The following is a 21,362-nucleotide window of genomic DNA, read 5'->3' as shown; positions in this document are numbered from 1 at the left end:
CGGAGATTTGTCTTCCAACAAGACAATGATCCAAAACATAAAGCAAAATCTACAATGGAATGGTTCACAAATAAACATATCCAGGTGTTAGAATGGCCAAGTCAAAGTCCAGACCTGAATCCAATCGAGAATCTGTGGAAATAACTGAAAACTGCTGTTCACAAACGCTCTCCATCCAACCTCACTGAGCTCGAGCTGTTTTGCAAGGAGGAATGGGCAAAAATTTCAGTCTTTCGATGTGCAAAACTGATAGTCATACCCCAAGCGACTTACAGCTGTAATCGCAGCAAAAGGTGGCGCTTCAAAGTATTAACTTAAAGGGGCTGAATAATTTAGCACGCCCAATTTTTCTGTTTTTTATTTGTTAAAAAAGTTTGAAATATCCAATAAATTTCGTTCCACTTCATAATTGTGTCCCACTTGTTGTTGATTCTTCACAAAAAATCATAGTTTTATATCTTTATGTTTGAAGCCTGAAATGTGACAAAAGGTCGAAAAGTTCAAGGGGGCCGAATACTTTCGCAAGGCACTGTATATTATTTACCTTCAGAGGTGAATGTATCAAACCAGTTGCCTAAAAGTTTTTTGTTGTTGTGCACTCTCCTCAAACAATAGCATGATATTTTTTTCATTGTAATAGCTACTGTTAAATTGGACACTGCAGTTAGATTAACAAGAATTTAAGCTTTCTTCCCATGTAATACATATCTATGTCCCGGAAAGTTGGCTGTTGTATACAACGTCATTCCAGTCACATTAGCGCACGTTAGCAACAGCTGTCCCGGTTTAGAGGTTAAAAGGCCGTAGATTTTCAATTCTGCATAATGGCACAGCATTACATAAACCTTACTGTTGGAAAGTTGATGGGTGACTTTTACAGTTTTCTGCCGTATGACTGGTTTCACATTTGTCTCCAGCGATTATAATGTAAAATAGATCTAAATAAAGTGTACGCATAGAGAAAAAAGGACATAAAAAGGGAATTATGTTCCATTTACGCACGCTTAACTCGGGTCGGAATCTAACCCTAAGAGCGTTGGGCTAGTAACCGAAAAGTCGCTGGTTGAATCACCGAGCAGACTAGGTGAAAAATCTGTCTGTACCCTTCAGTAAGGCACTTAACCCTACATGCTCCTGTAAGTCGCTCTGGATGAGAGCATCTGCTAAATGACTAAAATGTAATGGCCTTTTCCCTATATTGATCTCTTCCTATTGACCACACTAAAGGCAGGTTGGGCATCCCTGCTCAGTCCCACCAGCCATACCATTCCCTCGGGAACAATAAGAACCTGACAGCTGATGGAGCTCCCACATTGTTGGCTGTTCCATGTCATGATATCATCATGCACTTAGAAAAAAAGGAGATATCTAGAACCCAAAAGGGTTCTTCGGCTGGCCCCATAGGAGAACCCTTTGAAGAAACCTTTTTGGTTCCAGGTAGAACCCTTTTGTCTTCCATGTAGGACCCTTTCCAAAAAGGGTTCGCTTATGGGAACAGCCAAATAACTCTTTTGGAACCCTTTTTTCTAAGAGTGTGGTGTAGAGAGGATTCAAGGTGCTGTCCCACCTCTCCCCAGAGGTAGACTTGGAGCCAGAAAAACTCTCAACTCCTCACATGCGGTTTAGTGCTGGGATGTCCCCCTGTACACACTCTCGCTACCCCCTGTGTACACACACTCTCGCTACCCCCTGTGTACACACACTCTCGCTACCCCCTGTGTACACACACTCTCGCTACCCCCTGTGTACACACACGCTCGCTACCCCCTGTGTACACACACGCTCGCTACCCCCTGTGTACACTCTCCCTTACTTCTATACACACACTCCAACCAAATGAATCGGTACAGCTATAGTCTGAAGGGAAATCGGTGTGCTCTGTGATAATGATCACCGAAATGAATGACTGCCTGGCTGGTTACTGTATATGACGTCATTCGTTTCCATTGGAAACATTGTTGTGGCTTTCCTAAAGTAGAAATTTTGATAGTGTCAATAAAATGCCCCTGACTTATTTCTCTACATTGAAAGTTAAAAACAGGTATGGACTTCTGTTTTTAATTTCATAGACTATATAACTTTTTTATTGTGCATTGTGAAAAATGTCTTTAACAAAAACAAGCCTAAGCCTAATGCAAGGGGTCAGGCTACTTGTTTTACAGCCCTTATGTAAATCATTTAGACCAGTCAAGGTACCACAAAGTAGGATTATTTGCATGTCCTTTGTTTGGATGGATGTGCAAGGTACTCTTGCTTAAAACCACACTCTGTAAAGGTGTGCATATCATTAAAGAGTGGGTCACCAACAAAAACATAAACAATGAAGCAAAAGGCATTCCATTAAATTTTTACATGAAAATAGCACTTGATTTTTATGAAGCAGTATATAGCACTCAATGAATTACATTCTACATTAGAGCAACATTATGTTCTCTGAACATGATTTAAAAGCTTTTTGTTATTTGATAAAGTACTATTTTATTTGGATCCCAATTTGCCTCTGCAAAAGCATCAGCTACTCTTCCTGGGGTCCACATGAAATGTGAAGTAACACAAAGTACAGAACATTCTTAGTCAAGGACTGAAATGCATATCTCAAATAACAAAAAGCTTTTAAATCATGTTCAGAGAACATAATGTTGCTCTAATGTAGAATGTAATTCATTGAGTGCTATATACTGCTTCATAAAAATCAAGTGCTATTTTCATGTAAACATTTAATGGAATGCCTTTTGCTTCATAGTTTATGTTTTTGTTGGTGACCCACTCTTTAATGATATGCACACCATTTACAGTGTGTGTGTGTATATATATATATATATATATATGTGTGTGTGTATATATATATATATATGTGTGTGTGTATATATATATATATATATATATGTGTGTATATATATGTGTATATATATGTGTATATATATGTATATATATATATATATATATATATATATATATGCGCATTTCAGTCCTTGACTAATAATGTTCTGTACTTTGTGTTATTTCACATTTCATGTGGACCCCAGGAAGAGTAGCTGATATATATATATATATATATATATATATATATATATATATATATATGTATATATATATATATATATATATATATACAGTTGCATGAGATCTGCATGTAAAACATTTACATTTGACATTTTAGTCATTTAGCATACTTTCTTATCCAGAGCAACTTAGTTAGTGATTCATAAGATGGCTAGGTGAGAACCACATATCACAGTTGAATATACAATATACAAACATTCCATTCCAGCTAAACAATGGATATGTAACATTTTGCTAAAAAATAACATTTTAATACACAACTAAAATCTATGAATTAAAAATTGGAGAATAGTAATATTTTGCACACACATGAAGGTACCAATAGGCAATAATTTCTGGTGAAGAAAGCGTGATGAATTGGTGGCTATATAATTTTAGAAATAAACTGTTCATATCTCATTATTAAAAATACTAAAATCTTAGTAACATTCACCGCCACAGAGACATGATAGTCTGGCAGACGATTATGACATCCAAGCCTCATATGAGCCAATTCAATGAGGCTTGTATATTTCATCATCAGTCGGTGCTTCAGTGACAGTCGCAGCGACCCCTGAATTCACTGCACTGGTGTCAGAAGTGGGATATCGCTACAGTAGATTCATTCTTCAAAGGAAGTAGGTAATGTGACCTAAGTATGACCCAGAGTGATCTTTCATGTCTGTTTTTAAAACTGAGTCATTAGAATTGTTTGATTATCTGAACACTATAGGAATTATCATAAAAAATATCACCAACCTGAAAGGTGTTATGTCTCTGCTCCTGTGCCTCATTGTAGAGCCTTATCTTTCCCCCTATTGTAGATGTTGCTCAGCATCTCTCTGCTGTTAACACAACCGTCATCAATACCATTCAGTTAACAGCTCTTTATCACTATGAAAGGCCATCATATCTGCTAAACATCCTTATCTTTGATGTACCTACATGTTGCAGGTTCCTCCCATCTAAATCTATTGTTTTATTTTCACCAATGTTAATATTGTTCACTGGGCCATTTTTAATACAATGTCCTGAGAAGTTACTTCTGTTATCCTGCTGAAAAAACATAACTGATTTGTTATTGCTTTGCAGATGGGGAAAGTCCTTACCTTTTCATTATGGGATTTTGGGGAATGCCATGGCCTACAGGAGACATCTTCTCTCTGAGTGGATACAGGCAGTAGGGTATGAAACCAGCTCTCTCTTTTACTGTAATGGGTGTATAACAAATACAAAATTGTTTAGAATGTTAAATCAGATGTCATGTGATCCTCTCAGCTGCCATTTACTGTATCTGAAGATAACCGAATCATGGCAGCATTCAATTCATCCAGCAGTTAGGCTAATCTTGTCACCTCAGATATGGTCACATACTGTTGGACTTCACCACCAAAGCAGGTGGTGACCGCAGCATGTTCCTGTTTGTCCTTGTGTGATGTGCCAGTTTTTAGGATGCGTTCCCTGAGGAAGACAGTGTTGTTGGCCATTGTGGCATCAGTGGTGTTGGTGGTGGCCCTCCTCCATTCTTGGCCCACCCGGGCCTACACCACAGTGGATGTCCGCCAGAGACCAGGGCCAATAGTAGAGAGGCACCTGGAGGAGAGGCTCCCAGAACCGGACCAAAGATCTGCCAACATCCCCTATCGCCTGAAGGAGAGTGTTTCAGGGTCAGTTTGAAATAAGGCCTTTGAAATAATTCCGATATTGTATTTCATTGTCATTTCCATTGTCATTTAATTGATGGAGTCCTATTGTCCCTTTCATCTCTCTCCAGTCTGTTGGCACGTAACGGGTGTGTGTGTGAGGGTGAGAGTGGTGGCGTGAACCTGCCCTTTGCCCAGCTGCTGTTCCCCCGGGTGTCGGCCCACCCCCTGCACACTGCTTTTGATGCCTCTGAGCTGGAGGAGATGAAAAGACGGAGGGCCAAGGAGTACCAGGGCTTCCAGATGAGGTGAGAGCACAGGACTGTATACCAGCACAGAACTGAAAGGACATCCCATATATCATCTTAGTTATTCCTTACACTAGGGGAAGTTGTTGTGTCTGTCCTTTCATGTGATTCATTTCCAAGCTTGTACATTCTTAGGCTTAGGTTAAACTTGCTGTAGGTCTTTTGAAGGATATGATGTCAACATTACCCCATCTTTGAAACAAATAGCCTAATAGAGTTCATGAAGCTTCATTCTAGCTGTAATAGCTTTGAATACTGATTATTAACCTGATGTGTATTTGTCCCTCTCCAGGTCTCAGACTCCTGTAGATATGCTCATTGTGGCCGAGGCCAACAATCCTCTGCAGTACCCAACACAGGGGGTGGAAGTACGGCCCCTCAAAACCATACTCATCCCAGGTCTGATTTATAACAGGGATTCGTTTAGTTTTACCTTGATATAAACGGGAAGGTCCCTTGATATTTAAAAACTTAATTGTCAAGGAAACCTGGTATAATATGGGAAGCACAGAAAGAGAAGTGTAGTTAGATGAAGCTACAAATTCAGGGAAAGACTGTCGTCCTACATAAAACAAAAAAAACTCAAGCACAAGTAATCTCGATGCTTACAACAATTTAATAGATCTTATTTACCAACGTATCGGTCTCAAATGACCTTCATCAGGGTATTCTTACAGGGAGGTAAAACTCAGTCTTTTAAAGAGACAGACAATAGGTGTTCCAACAATCTAACATGTACTATTAATACAACCGCTGACAACTCCTATTTCTACCATTACCATTATTACTACCTCAATAACCTGCTACTCTGGAAGACTGTTTTAGAGCAGAGAATAGTATTTTGTTGCACAACAGAGAAAGTGTGAACTCCAGCTGACAGTTGATGTGGTGTATTTGGATTAGATGAACATCCAGCAGCTTAATCAAATATGGCAGTAAATATATGTAATATGTTTTCAGGACTTGCCTTACAAGACCTTCCCAGAGAGCTGTACACAGTAAGTAGACTAATAATATTTGGTTTGAGTTATTATTTCCAGTACTATTTCATCTGTCTGGTCTTTGTCAAGTAAAAAACGCCAAATTTCCTTATTGCTTTATCTTCTTTGTTCCCTGTCTCCCTCTTAATTATTTTCTTTCTTAGGTCAACTTCACCTCCACCCTGGGAGCGTTAAATGTGGCAGCGGAGGTTGAGGGGGTAAAGGTCAAAGGTGACGGGGAGATGCACATGACCCTGATGAGCAGCCTGCTGCCCAACCTGAACCGGCAGTTACAGTTTGTCTCCTACACCAACACACTATTCCACCCTAGTACAGCAGACACAGGTGAGGCCAGACACACCTGACTTTCTGTTGTACTACTACTTTCTGGGTTGTGTCCATTAACAAAGACCTACACCAAATACTGTCTGTGATATATTTGTGGTAATGAGATTGAAAATACTCTCGCTATGTCTTTCAGTGCAGTTTGAGACTGAGGGACACCAAGCCATGTTCACCATCAAGATCCGTCATCGTGTAACTCCAAAACTCTACAACACAGGACCCAAAGGGGGTATGTGAACAAATACAACTGTCGACTGCATCTCACAACAGCACAACACTTACTTAAAAATAACCAAAATCACATCGGAGATCAACGAGTAATGTCAAAGACCCTAACTTTGTCTCTCTCTTTTCCCAATCTAGAATACAACATCAGTGCCCTTGTTACGATAGCAACCAAAACTTTCCTGCGCTATGACAAGCTCCAAGATCTCATCGACAGCGTGCGACGATACTATCCCACTGTCACCATAGTAATAGCTGATGACAGCGAAAACCCCAAGACTGTCTCTGGCCCCTACATCGAACATTACATCATGCCATTTGGAAAGGTATTTTTTTTAAACACTGCTGCCTCTTTTTAATGTATAGGAACCAGTGTACCTGTCACGTTTTCTTTTTGTCTAGCAATAACATTGTTTGCTTAAATAATACTTGACTAACATTTCCTTAGTTGTCCTATCGCTGCTTTGGCTTCCTCTGTCCCACATCCTGTTCTCTGCCACAACAACTAGGGCTGGTTTGCAGGACGAAACCTAGCTGTTTCCCAGGTGACCACTAAATATCTGCTGTGGGTGGATGATGACTTCATCTTCACAGCCAACACCAAGCTGGAGAAACTAGTGGACGTTCTGGAGAAGACCACCCTGGATCTGGTGAGGGGGCACAGGCCGTGCCATACTGTATTGCTGACCTGGATTCAAATACTATTTGAAATATTTCAAATACTTTGAGCTTTTGTGTTAGCCTGCCTGAAGAGAGAAGGGTTTGCCCTTTTGAGACTTTTCAATTGGTTCTATGGCAACAGGTAAGCTCAATTAAGCACAGGTGAAATAATTTCAAATGGTGTTTGAACCCAGGTGTGTTGTATTGCTGCTTGTGATTTTAATATAGCATGGGACTGTTCAATCCTACCCTCCTTTGATTATGAGTTTTTTGGTGATGACATCATTTGCTGACCCTTATGTAAAAAACACATGAATTTCACGTGAACACATGATCTTGTGTGATCTCATTTGATCACGTAACAACATGTGAAGTAACATGTGATAACATGAAACTACAATCGTGGCCAAAAGTTTTGAGAATGACACAAATATACTGCTCAAAAAAATAAACTGTCCACTTAGGAAGCAACACTGATTGACAATAAATTGCACATGCTGTTGTGCAAATGGAATAGACAACAGGTGGAAATTATAGGCAATTAGCAAGACACCCCCAATAAAGGAGTGGTTCTGCAGGTGGGGACCACAGACCACTTCTCAGTTCCTATGCTTCCTGGCTGATGTTTTGGTCACTTTTGAATGCTGGCGGTGCTTTCACTCTAGTGGTAGCATGAGACGGAGTCTACAACCCACACAAGTGGCTCAGGTAGTGCAGCTCATCCAGGATGGCACATCAATGCGAGCTGTGGCAAGAAGGTTTGCTGTGTCTGTCAGCGTAGTGTCCAGAGCATGGAGGCGCTACCAGGAGACAGGCCAGTACATCAGGAGACGTGGAGGAGGCCGTAGGAGGGCAACAACCCAGCAGCAGGACCGCTACCTCTGCCTTTGTGCAAGGAGGAGCAGGAGAAGCACTACCAGAGCCCTCCAAAATGACCTCCAGCAGGCCACAAATGTGCATGTGTCTGCTTAAACGGTCAGAAACAGACTCCATGAGGGTGGTATTAGGGCCCGACGTCCACAGGTGGGGGTTGTGCTTACAGCCCAACACCGTGCAGGACGTTTGGCATTTGCCAGAGAACACCAAGATTGGCAAATTCGCCACTGGCGCCCTGTGCTCTTCACAGATGAAAGCAGGTTCACACTGAGCACGTGACAGAGTCTGGAGACGCCATGGAGAACGTTCTGCTGCCTGCAACATCCTCCAGCATGACCGGTTTGGCGGTGGGTCAGTCATGGTGTGGGGTGGCATTTCTTTGGGGGGCCGCACAGCCCTCCATGTACTCGCTAGAGGTAGCCTGACTGCCATTAGGTACCGAGATGAGATCCTCAGACCCCTTGTGAGAACATATGCTGGTGCGGTTGGCCCTGGGTTCCTCCTAATGCAAGACAATGCTAGACCTCATGTGGCTGGAGTGTGTCAGCAGTTCCTGCAAGAGGAAGGCATTGATGCTATGGACTGGCCCGCCCATTTCCCAGACCTGAATCCAATTGAGCACATCTGGGACATCATGTCTCGCTCCATCCACCAACACCACGTTGCACCACAGACTGTCCAGGAGTTGGCGGATGCTTTAGTCCAGGTCTGGGAGGAGATCCCTCAGGAGACCATCCACCACCTCATCAGGAGCATGCCCAGGTGTTGTAGGGAGGTCATACAGGCACGTGGAGGCCACACACACTACTGAGCCTCATTTTGACTTGTTTTAAGGACATTACATCAAAGTTGGATCAGCCTGTAGTGTGGTTTTCCCCTTTCATTTTGAGTGTGACTCCAAATCCAGACCTCCATGGGTTGATAAATAGGATTTCCATTGATTATTCTTGTGTGATTTTGTTGTCAGCACATTCAACTATGTAAAGAAAAAATAATTTAATAAGATTAATTCTTTCATTCAGATCTAGGATGTGTTGTTTGCGTTCCCTTTATTTTTTTGAGCAGTATATTAATTTTCAGTCTGCTGCCTCAGTGTCTTTAGATATTTTTGTCAGATATTACAATGGAATACTGAAGTATAATTACAAGCATTTTATAAGTGTCAAAGGCTTTTATTGACAATCACATGAAGTTGATGCAAAGAGTCAATATTTGCAGTGTTGACCCTTCTTTTTCAAGACCTCTGCAATCTGCCCTGGAATGCTGTCAATTAACTTCTGGGCCACATCCTGACTGATGGCAGCCCATTCTTGCATAATCAATGATTGGAGTTTGTCAGAATTCGTGGGTTTTTGTTTGTCCACCCACCTCTTGAGGATTGACCTCAGGTTCTCAATGGGATTAAGGTCTGGGGAGATTCCTGGTCATGGACCCAAAATATCGATGTTTTGTTCCCCGAGCCACTTAGTTATCACTCCATCATGCTGGAAAAGGCATTGTTCGTCACCAAACTGTTCCTGGATGGTTGGGAGAAGTTGCTCTCGGAGGATGTGTTGGTACCATTCTTTATTCATGGCTGTGTTCTTAGGCAAATATTGTGAGTGAGCCCACTCCCTTGGCTGAGAAGCAACACGACACATGAATGGTCTCAGGATGCTTTACTGTTGGTATGACACAGGACTGATGGTAGCGCTCACCTTGTCTTCTCCGGACAAGCTTTTTTCCGGATGCCCCAAACAATCAGAAAAGGGATTCATCAGAGAAAATGACTTTACCCCAGTCCTCAGCAGTCCGATCCCTGTACCTTTTGCAGAATATCAGTCTGTCCCTGATGTTTTTCCTGGAGAGAAGTGGCTTCTTTGCTGCCCTCCTTGACACCAGGCCATCCTCCAAAAGTCTTCGCCTCACTGTGCGTGCAGATGCAGTCACACCTGCCTGCTGCTATTCCTGAGCAAGCTCTGTACTGGTGGGTGCCCTGATCCCGCAGCTGAATCAACTTTAGGAGACGGTCCTGGCGCTTGCTGGACTTTCTTAGGCACCCTGAAGCCTTCTTCACAACAATTGAACCGCTCTCCTTGAAGTTCTTGATGATCCGATAAATGGTTGATTTAGGGGCAATCTTACTGGCAGCAATATCCTTGCCTGTGAAGCCCTTTTTGTGCAAAGAAATGATGACGGCACGTGTTTCCTTGCAGGTAACCATGGTTGACAGAGGAAGAACAATGATTCCATGCACACCCTCCTTTTGAAGCTTCCAGTCTGTTATTCAAACTCAATCAGCATGACAGAGTGATCTCCAGCCTTGTCCTCGTCAACACACACCTGTGTTAACGAGAGAATCACTGACATGATGTCAGCTGGTCCTTTTGTGGCAGGGCTGAAATGCAGTGGAAATATTTTGGGGGGGATTCAGTTCATTTGCATGGCAAAGAGATACTTTGCAATTAATTGCAATTCATCTGACCACTCTTCATAACATTCTGGAGTATATGCAAATTGCCATCATACAAACTGAGGCAGCAGACTTTGTGAAAATTAATATTTGTGTCATTCTCAAAACTTTTGGCCACGACTGTACACATGACAACATGTGAGCAGATGTAAAAACACAATCTCATGTGAAATAAATGTGACAACATGGGGAGGCAAAATTTCGACGTGATACCATGACACTGTATTTTTACAACTAAATTAAGGTGTTAATGTGAAAGGACAGTATGATGCTGTATGTTGATTATTTGGGACTCAACCTCACTTGGGATTTGAACTCGCAACCTCTTGGTTGCTAGCTACCTGAAGTTCCTGCTGCGCCACCAATCGTGTGGATATAATGGAAAGTATTCAGACCCCTTGAATTTCTCCACATTATAAAATTGATTAAATAAATAAAAAATCCTCAGCAAAGGAGAGATCCATGATGAAAACTTGCTCCAGAGTGCTCAGGACCTCAGACTGGGGTGAAGGTTCACCTTCCAACCGGACAACGACCCTAAGCACTCATCCAAGACAACTCAGGAGTGGCTTCGGGACAAGTCTCTGAATGTCCTCGGTTGGCCCAGCCAGAGCCAGGACTTAAACCCGATTTGAATTTCTCTGGAGAGACCTGAAAATAGCTGCGCAGCAATGCTCCCCATCCAAACTCCCCAAATACAGGTGTTCCAAGCGTCATACCCAAGAAGACTCGATGCTGTAATCGCTGCCAAAGGCACTTCAACAAAGTACTGAGTAAATAGTCTGGATATTTCAGTTTTTTTATTTGTAATAAATTTGTTAATTTCAAAAAATCTATTTTTGCTTTGACATTATGAGGTATTGTGTGTAGATTGATTAGGAGGAAAAATAATCAATTTTAGAAATAAGGCTGTAACAAAATGTGGAAAAAGTCAAGGGGTCTGAATAGTTTCCGAAGGCACTGTGTATTTATTGCTAAGAATACACTTCTGCACTTTGCCCAAAGTTGCAGTAAAAACAAAGTAAATGTATACGAAAACATGGTGTTATTTATATAAAATGACAGTATGCTGCTGTATTCTGATTTCATTTACTATAAAGTATTGTATAATTTTGTACCGTGACCACAACTGGGACTTGTCATGTTACAGTGCAGCTACACTGCCAGATCTGCCAGCATGAAAGAGTTATAGGCCACAGACTTATTGTCAAGAATGCATTTCTGCACTTTGCAGAATTATCACAACCAACGTAACAGTAACGTTAAACTAGCAGTGCTCAAGGACACTTTACATGTTAGAGCATACATTCATTCTTTGGGGATTAAACATATTGGTTGGGAGTGCATCAATGTTTCTGCAGTGCCACCAGGTTCATACATGTTATGGTTAGAGTACACTAGTGTTCCCTGGGATACAAAAAGGTCAGAGATACACTTCACAGGTACACATATGTACAGTTCGGTACCTTGTAGGTATAATGGGACATTTTTTTACCTAATATTTTGAATATAAAGTACGATCATCACTGCGCTTTAAATTATAGGTGGGGGTAATGTACTGGAGGGGTGCATTAGCATATTTTTCGGGCATGGTCAAATATTTGCATTTGTGCGAACTGTCAGTTATTCTCATTTCTGACTATTGTCTCATCATTGATTACATTAATTTATTTCCTCAATTTGAGGGTTTTCTGTCTAGCTGTATAATGTTGGTGGTGCATGTTATTCTGCTTTAATGTTACACCTGAATCACTATGATAAATCTAATATTTTGTCTTGAGTTTATTTTTAACAAAGCTTAGATGTACTTTATAGTCCAAATGGTAGGAATATAGGGGAAATCAGTTACTGACACCGACGTGGTGGTGTAACAGGATTATCGGCATACTGTTAACCAAGAGGTTGTGAGTTCAAATCCCAAATAAGGACATGTTGAATAATAATTACTGTATAAAATGAGCACACACAATGTAGTTCTGTGTTAAAATCACTGTGTGTGAGTGTATCATAATGAAAATTTGAATCCACAAGCAAATCTTCGTGTGAAGTGTTCCAAAAACTGGAGGAAGAAAATCCCATGCTACAGAAGGCTATATCAGTCTGCTAATACAGTACTAGTAAAGGCCCAGTGTACTACTTCTAGGGAAGAAAAACCACTTTTTTTTAAATGTGTATTTTATTATGATTTTTCAGGAGGTGCTGCAGCACCTTTGGCACCCCAAATTCCCGTGGCTATGAGTGATCAAAATAGTTCTAATAATAATAACTTTCTGTGCAACAGTCAAGGCCAGTTCAGAAGCATTCTCTGGACTCACTGGGAGCTACTCTGCAGAGCCAGAAACAGCTCCTACACGATTCCGCACATTCCGTCTTGGGTACTATGAGGGAACACAATCAGCACTCCAGTCGTTTGCCAGACAGACACAACTTACATCTTGAGTTCAATTAACGTTTTAAAATGATTTGGATTTACAGTACATCATGAAAAGAGTATTGAAATAAACTCCTACAGTAGCTGTCTTGTGAAGATGACAAATTAGGAAAATGAGGAAGCGGTGTTCCCCTTTGATGTTGATGACCTAACTAGCCATATCCTGTCTCTCGAAACACAGTAGCTTTGCCTTTAAAAGCTACAAGCGCGATAAGTTTGAATCCCGGCCTTGTTCTCTAGTTACAAAAGAAAACAAACTCAGACACAGACGCTAGCCACTTTAATAATGTCTCTGTATCTTGCATTACTCATCTCATATGTGTAAACTGTACTCTATACTATTCTATGGTATCTTAGTCACTTTAATTGTTTGTAAATATTGAATCACCCATCTCATGTGTGTATACTGTACTCTATACTATGCCACTGTATCTTAGTCCAATGACGCTCTGACGTGTATATATATATATATATATATATATATATATATCTTAATTCATTCCTTACTTAGAGTTCCGTGCATTTTGGGTATATGTTGTGAAACTGTTACATATTACTGCACTGTTGGAGCTAGAAGCACAATCATTTTGCTACACCTGCAATAACATCTGCTAAACATGTGTGTGACCAATAACATTTGATTTGATTTGAGATGCAAGCAATTTTGACAACAGACTCTCCATCTCCCTCTATTCTTCACCGATGTATACAAGCATATTCTTGCTTTGTAGCACATGCACACCACAGCAATATTATGTATGCACAAAATACAAAGTAAAACACAAAAGCCCAAAAATCGGACTCCCACATAAGGCTGAATGAAGGGGGTTTTGTCTGGAGCCCGACTCCAACTCCGAGACCTATGGGCTGGGGAAATAGAATAGACCTCTTGTGTGCCATAGACTGGGACTCCAGCTCTTGAGAGGGAAGTCTATGGGTTACACATGTCAGCAGCTGGTCTGGTGTACACTTTTAATGAGTTCTTTCTTCGGCCCACAAAAGCACAGCCAGAAAAACACAAGAGGCAGATATTTCTCCGTTTTCTGGTTCTTATTATATTATTTTTTACATTTTTTTACTGTGTCCTTTGGAATGAAGTGATCCAACGGGTCCAAAGGTTTCCATCGGTTTCCTTGTATATCAAATCACTACAGCATGCACTCAATATCAATTTCAGACAATTGGAAGTATCCCTAATGTTTGTTTATGCATTGTACACAGTACACACTATTTGTGACACTCTGGTGTGTATTTGTGTGTCAGGATCAGTTAATGCATTGTGTGTGTGTGTTTTAGGTGGGTGGTGCAGTGCGGGAGGCCACAGGCTACACTGCCACCTACAGGCAGACCATCTCCATTGAGCCAGGGGAGGAGGAGGAGGGTGACTGCCTGCACATGCGGAGGGCCTTCCACCACATCATACAGGGCTTCCCAAACTGCGTGGTCACTGACGGGGTCATCAACTTCTTCCTGGCCCGCACAGACAAGGTCCAGCAGGTGGGCTTCGACCCCCGCCTGGCCAGAGTGGCCCACCTGGGTGAGTATGGCCCCAAACCACAGCACCACACAGGGTGTACCTGTCCATAACATCAGCTGCACCTGCAGTTAAATTGAGCCTATGCTACCTGGAGCTGGGTTCCTGCACCTTACTGGTCCAAAGAGGAGTAGGATAAAAGTACTAACCCCACCCCTAATCCTAGCTTTATGTCCACAACCTGGTTCAACCCTAGCCATAACCTTAACACTAATCCTGACATAACCGTAACCTTGTGTTCAACACTGGTTCAACCCTCATCCTAACCCCTCCAAATAGGGCTCCTGCACCTCTGAATTCCCAATTTAACCCCTGAGCTGCACCATCTACATTTGGAAGAAGGTCATATAAGTAACAGTACTTCAAAACCAAATCGAAGAGAACATTTGGATACTTGGGCACAAAACCACAAAACCCCTTTTTGCAGTCTTAATAGTCATTAACAGTTATCCAAAAGGTCGAGGAGGGAACAAAATTGTTTATTCTCATGTTGGTGAGTTGCATTTGTTCATATAAATTGTGTGATACCTGAAGTGCCCTCAGCATTAAAACAAACCTCTTTCCTTTTGCTCTGACCCATTTGTTCTTGTCACAGAGTTTTTCATCGATGGCCTTGGCTCGCTTCACGTGGGATCCTGTGATGATGTCATCGTCAATCACGCCACCAAGATCAAGCTTCCCTGGGTCAGCCAATCAGAGAGTGACAAGACTTACGCCAAGTTCCGCTACCCACCAGCCTCCTCGGATGCCACACACACCAAAAATGGCCTCCTCTATTTTAAGAACCACTTCCAGTGTTTGACTCATAATTAAATGTCTTGTTTTTTACCTGTAGCTTCTCCTCTCGTTCAAGATTCCTGCTCTTCCTGAGTTGCCAAAGAAGCCCTCGCCCGATGTGTCCCATCAGATAAGATTTTAGACAACCACATTACATGCTTCCCCTTAAAAATGACCTTGCTTGTTTCACTCTAGAGGGATCGTCATTCAAACAGAGCAAAGCTGTCATTTCTCTTAACTTTGCTCTTCACTTGTGTACTCTTGATTGTAAACTCAAGGTAAAGATCATTTTAAGGCATTTACAGTGCATTCGGAAAGTATTCAGCCCCTTTGACATTTTCCATATTTTGTTACTACAGCCGTATTCTAAAATGTATTACATTGTTTTTCCCCCTCATCAATCTACACACAATACCTCATATTGGGGTGGCAGGTAGCCTTTATAGAACGTTGGGCCAGTAACCGAAAGGTTGCTAGATTGAATTCCCGAGCTGACAAGGTAAAAATCTGTCGTTCTGAACAAGACAGTTAACCCACTGTTCCTAGGCCATCACTGTAAATAAGAATTTGTTCTTAACTGACTTGCCTAGTAAAATAAATATTGACATAACAAAAACAGGTTTTTAGAAATGTTTACAAATGTATTAAAAATACAAAACTGAAATATCACATTTACATATGTATTCAGACCCTTTACGCAGTACTTTGTTGAAGCACCTTTGGCAGCAATTACAGCCTCTAGTCTTCTTGGGTATGCTTACAAGCTTGGCACACCTGTATTTGGGGCGTTTCTCCCATTCTCTGCAGATCCTCTCCAGTTCTGTCAGGCTGGATGGGGAGTGTTGCTGCACAGCTATTTTCAGGTCTCTCCAAAGATGTTAGATAGGGTTCAAGTCCGGGCTCTGGCGGGGCCACTCAAGGACATTCAGAGACTTGTCCCGAAGCCACTCCTGAGTTGTTATGGCAGTGTGCTTAGGGTTGTCTTGTTGGAAGGTGAAACTTCGACCCAGTCTAAGGTCCTGAGCGCTCTGGAGCAGGTTTTCATCAAGGATATCTCTCTGTACTTTGCTCTGTTCATCTTTCCCTCGATCCTGACTAGTCTCCCAGTCCCTGCTGCTGAAAAACATCCCCACAGCATGATGCTGCCACCCCCATCCTTCACTGTAGGTATGGTGCCAGGTTTCCTCCAGACGTCACGCTTGGCATTCAGGCCAAAGAGTTCAATCTTGGTTTCATCAGACCAGAGAATCTTATCTTATCCTTTCGGTGCCTTTTGGCAAACTCCAAGTGAGCTGTCGTGTGCCCTTTACTGAAGAGTGGCTTCTGTTTGGCCATAAAGGCCTGACTGGTGGAGTGCTGCAGAGATGGTTGTCCTTCTAGAAGGTTCTCCCATCTCCACAGAGGAACTCTGGAACTCTGTCAAAGTGACCATCTGGTTCTTGGTCACCTCTCTGACCAAGGCCCTTCTCCCCCGATTGCTCAGTTTGGCTGGGCGGCCAGCTCTAGGAAGAGTCTTGGTGGTTCCAAGCTTCTTCCATTTAAGAATGATGGATCCCACTGTGTTCTTGGGGACCTTCAATGGTGCATAAATTCTTTATTACCCTTCCCAGATCTGTGCCTCGACCCAATCCTGTCTTGGAGCTCTATGGACAATTCCATGCACTGTCAACTGTGGGAACTTTATAGACAGGTGTGTGCCTTTCCAAATCATGTCCAATCAATTGAATTGAATCAATGGAAACAGGATGCACCTGTGCTCAATTTGAGTCTCATAGCAAAGGGTCTGAATACTGATGTAAATAATGTATTTCTGTTTTATTTATTTGTTTATAAATTTGCAAACATTTCTGAACCTGTTTTCGCTTTGTCATTATGTGTAGATTGATGAGGGGGAAAACTAATTTAAAACATTTTAGAATAAGGCTGTACCGTAACAAGATGTGGAAAAAGTCAAGGGGTCTGAATAGTTTCCGAATGCAGTGTATGTGTGTTTAGTGCCTCAAATCTTATCTGACACGTTGCCACTGAGTCCTTTTGTTAAAGGGAAAGACAGCAAAAAGATGCTGAATTCCTATCGATGGCACAATTGGTTGACATTTAGGAAAAGGAGGAAGTAGCATTAGCCGCTTACAGGACTTAATGAGGTGAAAATGTTTCCATACTGTTGCTAAGAGATCAGAGATGTGTGTAGTCTGTCATTCCCTTTGTACTATACAGTTTGAGCTGGACTGAGCTCTATGGGTCAGCCAAATGGGGACTTAGGAGACTGAGGATGGGATTGGCAGTCAGTAGAGAGGACACTTCTTAGCATTTGAGAATCTCTCAGACACAGCACATGGAAGATGAACACATTCAAGACTCTAAATGTGTGGTTAATACACCCTGGTTGGTTGTGCCAAAGGGTTTCCAGGTGGTTTGAGGTTGAATTATATATTTTGTTTGATTTGTTTTCCTGCCCCTTACCAGTGGTGTAAAGTACTTAAGTAAAAAAATACTTTAAAATACTACTAGTACTACTACTAATACTACTACTAATACTACTACAAGTCGTTTTTGGGGGGTATTTGTACTTTACTTTACTGTTTATATTTTTGACAACTTTTACTTTTACTTCACTACATTCCTAAGGAAAATTATGTACTTTTTACTCCATACATTTTCCCTGACAACCAAAAGTACTTGCATTTTAATGCTTAGCAGTACAGGAAAATGGTTAAATTCACACATTAATCAAGAGAACATCCCTGGTCATCCCTGCTGCCTCTTATCTGGCGGACTCACAAAACACAAATGCTTTGTTTGTAAATGATGTCTGAGTGTTGGAGTGTGCTTCTGGCTATCCGTGGAAAAAAAGAAAATTGTGCCATCTGGTTTGCTTAATATAAATTATTTATAGTTTTACTTTTGATACTTAAGTATATTTTTAAGGATCAGAAGTAAAAATTTTCCACCACTGCCCCCGACCCAGAACCCTCTGTGTCACTGTCACCCCTGACTGGCCCATGCTTGAGGAGAATGATGCTCATCCATCTGATCTGGAATCTAACCTCGGAACAATATCCCTATTTCTCCTGGTCTGCTGCAATATGTCTATCTGGGGTCTATCCCACTCTGTTTTCTACTCCAAGCATCATGAAAAGGAACACTTCTGTTCATGCATGCCTTTTAATGGGAGTTGAGATTGATTGCATTTTTACAGTGCCTTCAGAAAGTATTCATACCCCTTGACTTATTCCACATTTTGTTACAGCCTGAATTCAAAATGGATTAAATATTTTTTCTCACCCATCTACAGTACACACAATACCCCATAATGACGAAGTGACATTTTTTTTAGACATTTTTGCTTGGATTGTGCAAAATGTACCCATTATTCTTTTCAAAATACTTCAAGCTCTGTCAAATTGGTTGTTGATCATAGCTAGACAACAATTTTCAGGTCTTGCCATAGATTTTAAAGTAGATTTAAGTGAAAACTGTAACTTGGCCACATTCATTGTCTTCTTGGTAAGCAACTCCAGTGTAGATTTGGTGTTGTGTTTTAGGTTATTGTCCTGCTGAAAGGTGAATTTTATCTCCCAGTGTCTGGTGGAAAGCAGACTGAACCAGGTTTTTCTCTAGGATTTAGCCTGTGCTTAGCCCCATTCTGTTTATTTTTTTATCCTGAAAAACTCCCCAGTCCTTAACGATTACAAGCATACCCATAACATGATGCAGCCACCACTATGCTTGAAAATATGGAGAGTGGTACTCAGTAATGTGTTGTATTGTTTTAAAAACAAAAAGTGCTTTGTAACATTTTTTGCAGTATTACTTTAGTGCTTTGTTGCAAACAGGATGCATGTTTTGGAAAAAATATATTCTGTTCAGGCTTCCTTTTCACTCTGTCAATTGGGTTAGTTTTGTGGAGTAACTACAATGTTGCTGATCCATCCTCAGTTTTCTCCTATCACCCAACATTAAACTCTGTAACTGTTTTAAAATCACCATTGGCCTCTTGGTGAAATCCCTGAGCGGTTTCCTTCCTCTCTGGCAACTGAGTTAGCCTGTTAGGGCTAGGGGGCAGTATTGACACGGCCGGATAAAAAACGTACCCGATTTAATCTGGTTACTACTCCTGCCCAGTAACTAGAATATGCATTTAATTATTGGCTTTGGATAGAAAACACCCTAAAGTTTCTAAAACGGTTTGAATGGTGTCTGTGAGTATAACAGAACTCATATGGCAGGCCAAAACCTGAGAGATTCCATGCAGGAAGTGGCCTGTCTGACAAGTTGTGTTTCATCTTGGCTCTTTTTATTGAAGACTGAGGATCTTTGCAATAACGTGACACTTTCTACGGCTCCCATAGGCTCTCAGAGCCTGGGAAAAAGCTGAACGATATCGAGGCAGCCTCTGGCTGAAACACTTTATCGCGTTTGGCAAGTGGCCGATCAGAGTACTATGGGCTTAGGCGCGTGCCCGAGTCGACCGAATGCTTTATTTTCTTTCGTCTGTTTACCTAAACGCAGATTCCCGGTCGGAATATTATCGCTTTTTTATGAGAAAAATGGCATAAAAATCGATTTTAAACAGCGGTTGACATGCTTCGAAGTACGGTAATGGAATATTTAGAAATGTTTTGTAACGAATTGCGCTATGCTCGTCACCCTTATTTACCCTTTCGGATAGTGTCTTGAACGCACGAACAAAACGCCGCTGTTTGGATATAACTATGGATTATTTTGAACCAAACCAACATTTGTTATTGAAGTAGAAGTCCTGGGAGTGCATTCTGACGAAGACAGCAAAGGTAATAACATTTTTCTTATAGTAAATCTGACTTTGGTGAGTGCTAAACTTGCTGGGTGTCTAAATAGCTAGCCCTGTGATGCCGGGCTATCTACTGAGAATATTGCAAAATGTGCTTTCACCGAAAAGCTATTTTAAAATCGGACATATCGAGTGCATAGAGGAGTTCTGTATCTATAATTCTTAAAATAATTGTTATGCTTTTTGTGAACGTTTATCGTGAGTAATTTAGTAAATTCACCGGCAGTGTTCGGTGGGAATGCTAGTCACATGCTAGTCACATGCTAATGTAAAAAGCTGTTTTTTGATATAAATATGAACTTGATTGAACAAAACATGCATGTATTGTATAACATAATGTCCTAGGGTTGTCATCTGATGAAGATCATCAAAGGTTAGTGCTACATTTAGCTGTGGTTTGGGTTTATGTGACATTATATGCTAGCTTGAAAAATGGGTGTCTGATTATTTCTGGCTGGGTACTCTGCTGACATAATCTAATGTTTTGCTTTCGTTGTAAAGCCTTTTTGAAATCGGACAGTGTGGTTAGATTAACGAGAGTCTTGTCTTTAAAATGGTGTAAAATAGTCATATGTTTGAAAAATTGAAGTTTTTGCATTTTTGAGGAATTTGAATAATGCGCCACGGGATTACACTGGCTGTTGAGTAGGTGGGACGCAAGCGTCCCACCTAGCACATAGAGGTTAGGAAGGACGTCTGTATCTTTGTAGTGACTGGTTGTATTGATACACCATCCAAAGTGTCATTAATAACTTCACCTTGCTCAAAAGGATCTTCAATGTCTTTTTTAATTTTATTTAGGGCACAGAGATGAGGTAGTCATTCAAAAATCATGTTAAACACTTATGGCACACAGAGTCCATGAAACTTATGTGACTTGTTAAGCAAATGTTTACTCCTGAACTTACTTAGGCTTGCCATAACAAAGGGGTTAAATACTTATTGACTCCAGACATTTAATCTTTTCATTTTTAATTAGTTAGTACAAATTTATACAAACACAACTGCATTTTGACGTTATGGGGGTGTGTGTGTGTGTGTGTGTGTGTGTGTGTGTGTGTGTGTGTGTGTGTGTGTGTGTGAGCCATTTTAACTTCAGGCTGTAACACAACAAAATGTCTAAATACTTTCTGAAGGCACTGTATATGCTGCCTAGAACAGAAGGGTTGGTTTGACCAAAGTGCTCAATTCTATATGGAAATCAACACACATTGAAAGAGTAATGGTAGGAATGACACAGTTTGAGTTTAGAGACTCAGTAAGGTACAGTAGAAAC

The 21,362-nt window shown here is 41.2% G+C and overlaps 1 protein-coding gene across 1 annotated transcript in view; it reads left to right on the top strand.

Moving 5' to 3' along the window:
- The window catches only part of LOC106565528 (beta-1,4 N-acetylgalactosaminyltransferase 1), a 29,975-nt gene extending 10,715 nt beyond the window's left edge, over positions 1–19,260 (top strand). The window contains exons 2-12 of the mRNA XM_014132764.3: positions 4,135–4,227; positions 4,487–4,709; positions 4,817–4,993; positions 5,286–5,392; positions 5,954–5,991; positions 6,138–6,318; positions 6,455–6,547; positions 6,682–6,869; positions 7,053–7,193; positions 14,259–14,499; positions 15,092–19,260. Of these exons, the coding sequence (XP_013988239.3) occupies positions 4,495–4,709; positions 4,817–4,993; positions 5,286–5,392; positions 5,954–5,991; positions 6,138–6,318; positions 6,455–6,547; positions 6,682–6,869; positions 7,053–7,193; positions 14,259–14,499; positions 15,092–15,309 (1,599 nt within the window). The 5' untranslated portion in view covers positions 4,135–4,227; positions 4,487–4,494 and the 3' untranslated portion in view covers positions 15,310–19,260. The remainder of the gene's footprint in view (positions 1–4,134; positions 4,228–4,486; positions 4,710–4,816; positions 4,994–5,285; positions 5,393–5,953; positions 5,992–6,137; positions 6,319–6,454; positions 6,548–6,681; positions 6,870–7,052; positions 7,194–14,258; positions 14,500–15,091) is intronic.
- The last annotated feature ends 2,102 nt before the right edge of the window (positions 19,261–21,362 follow it).

Source organism: Salmo salar, chromosome 12 (assembly GCF_965601325.2).
Source record: "Salmo salar chromosome 12, fSalSal1, whole genome shotgun sequence".
In the NCBI taxonomy this organism is placed as follows: Eukaryota; Metazoa; Chordata; class Actinopteri; order Salmoniformes; family Salmonidae; genus Salmo; species Salmo salar.
This window is presented reverse-complemented; position numbering and strand designations above follow the sequence as displayed.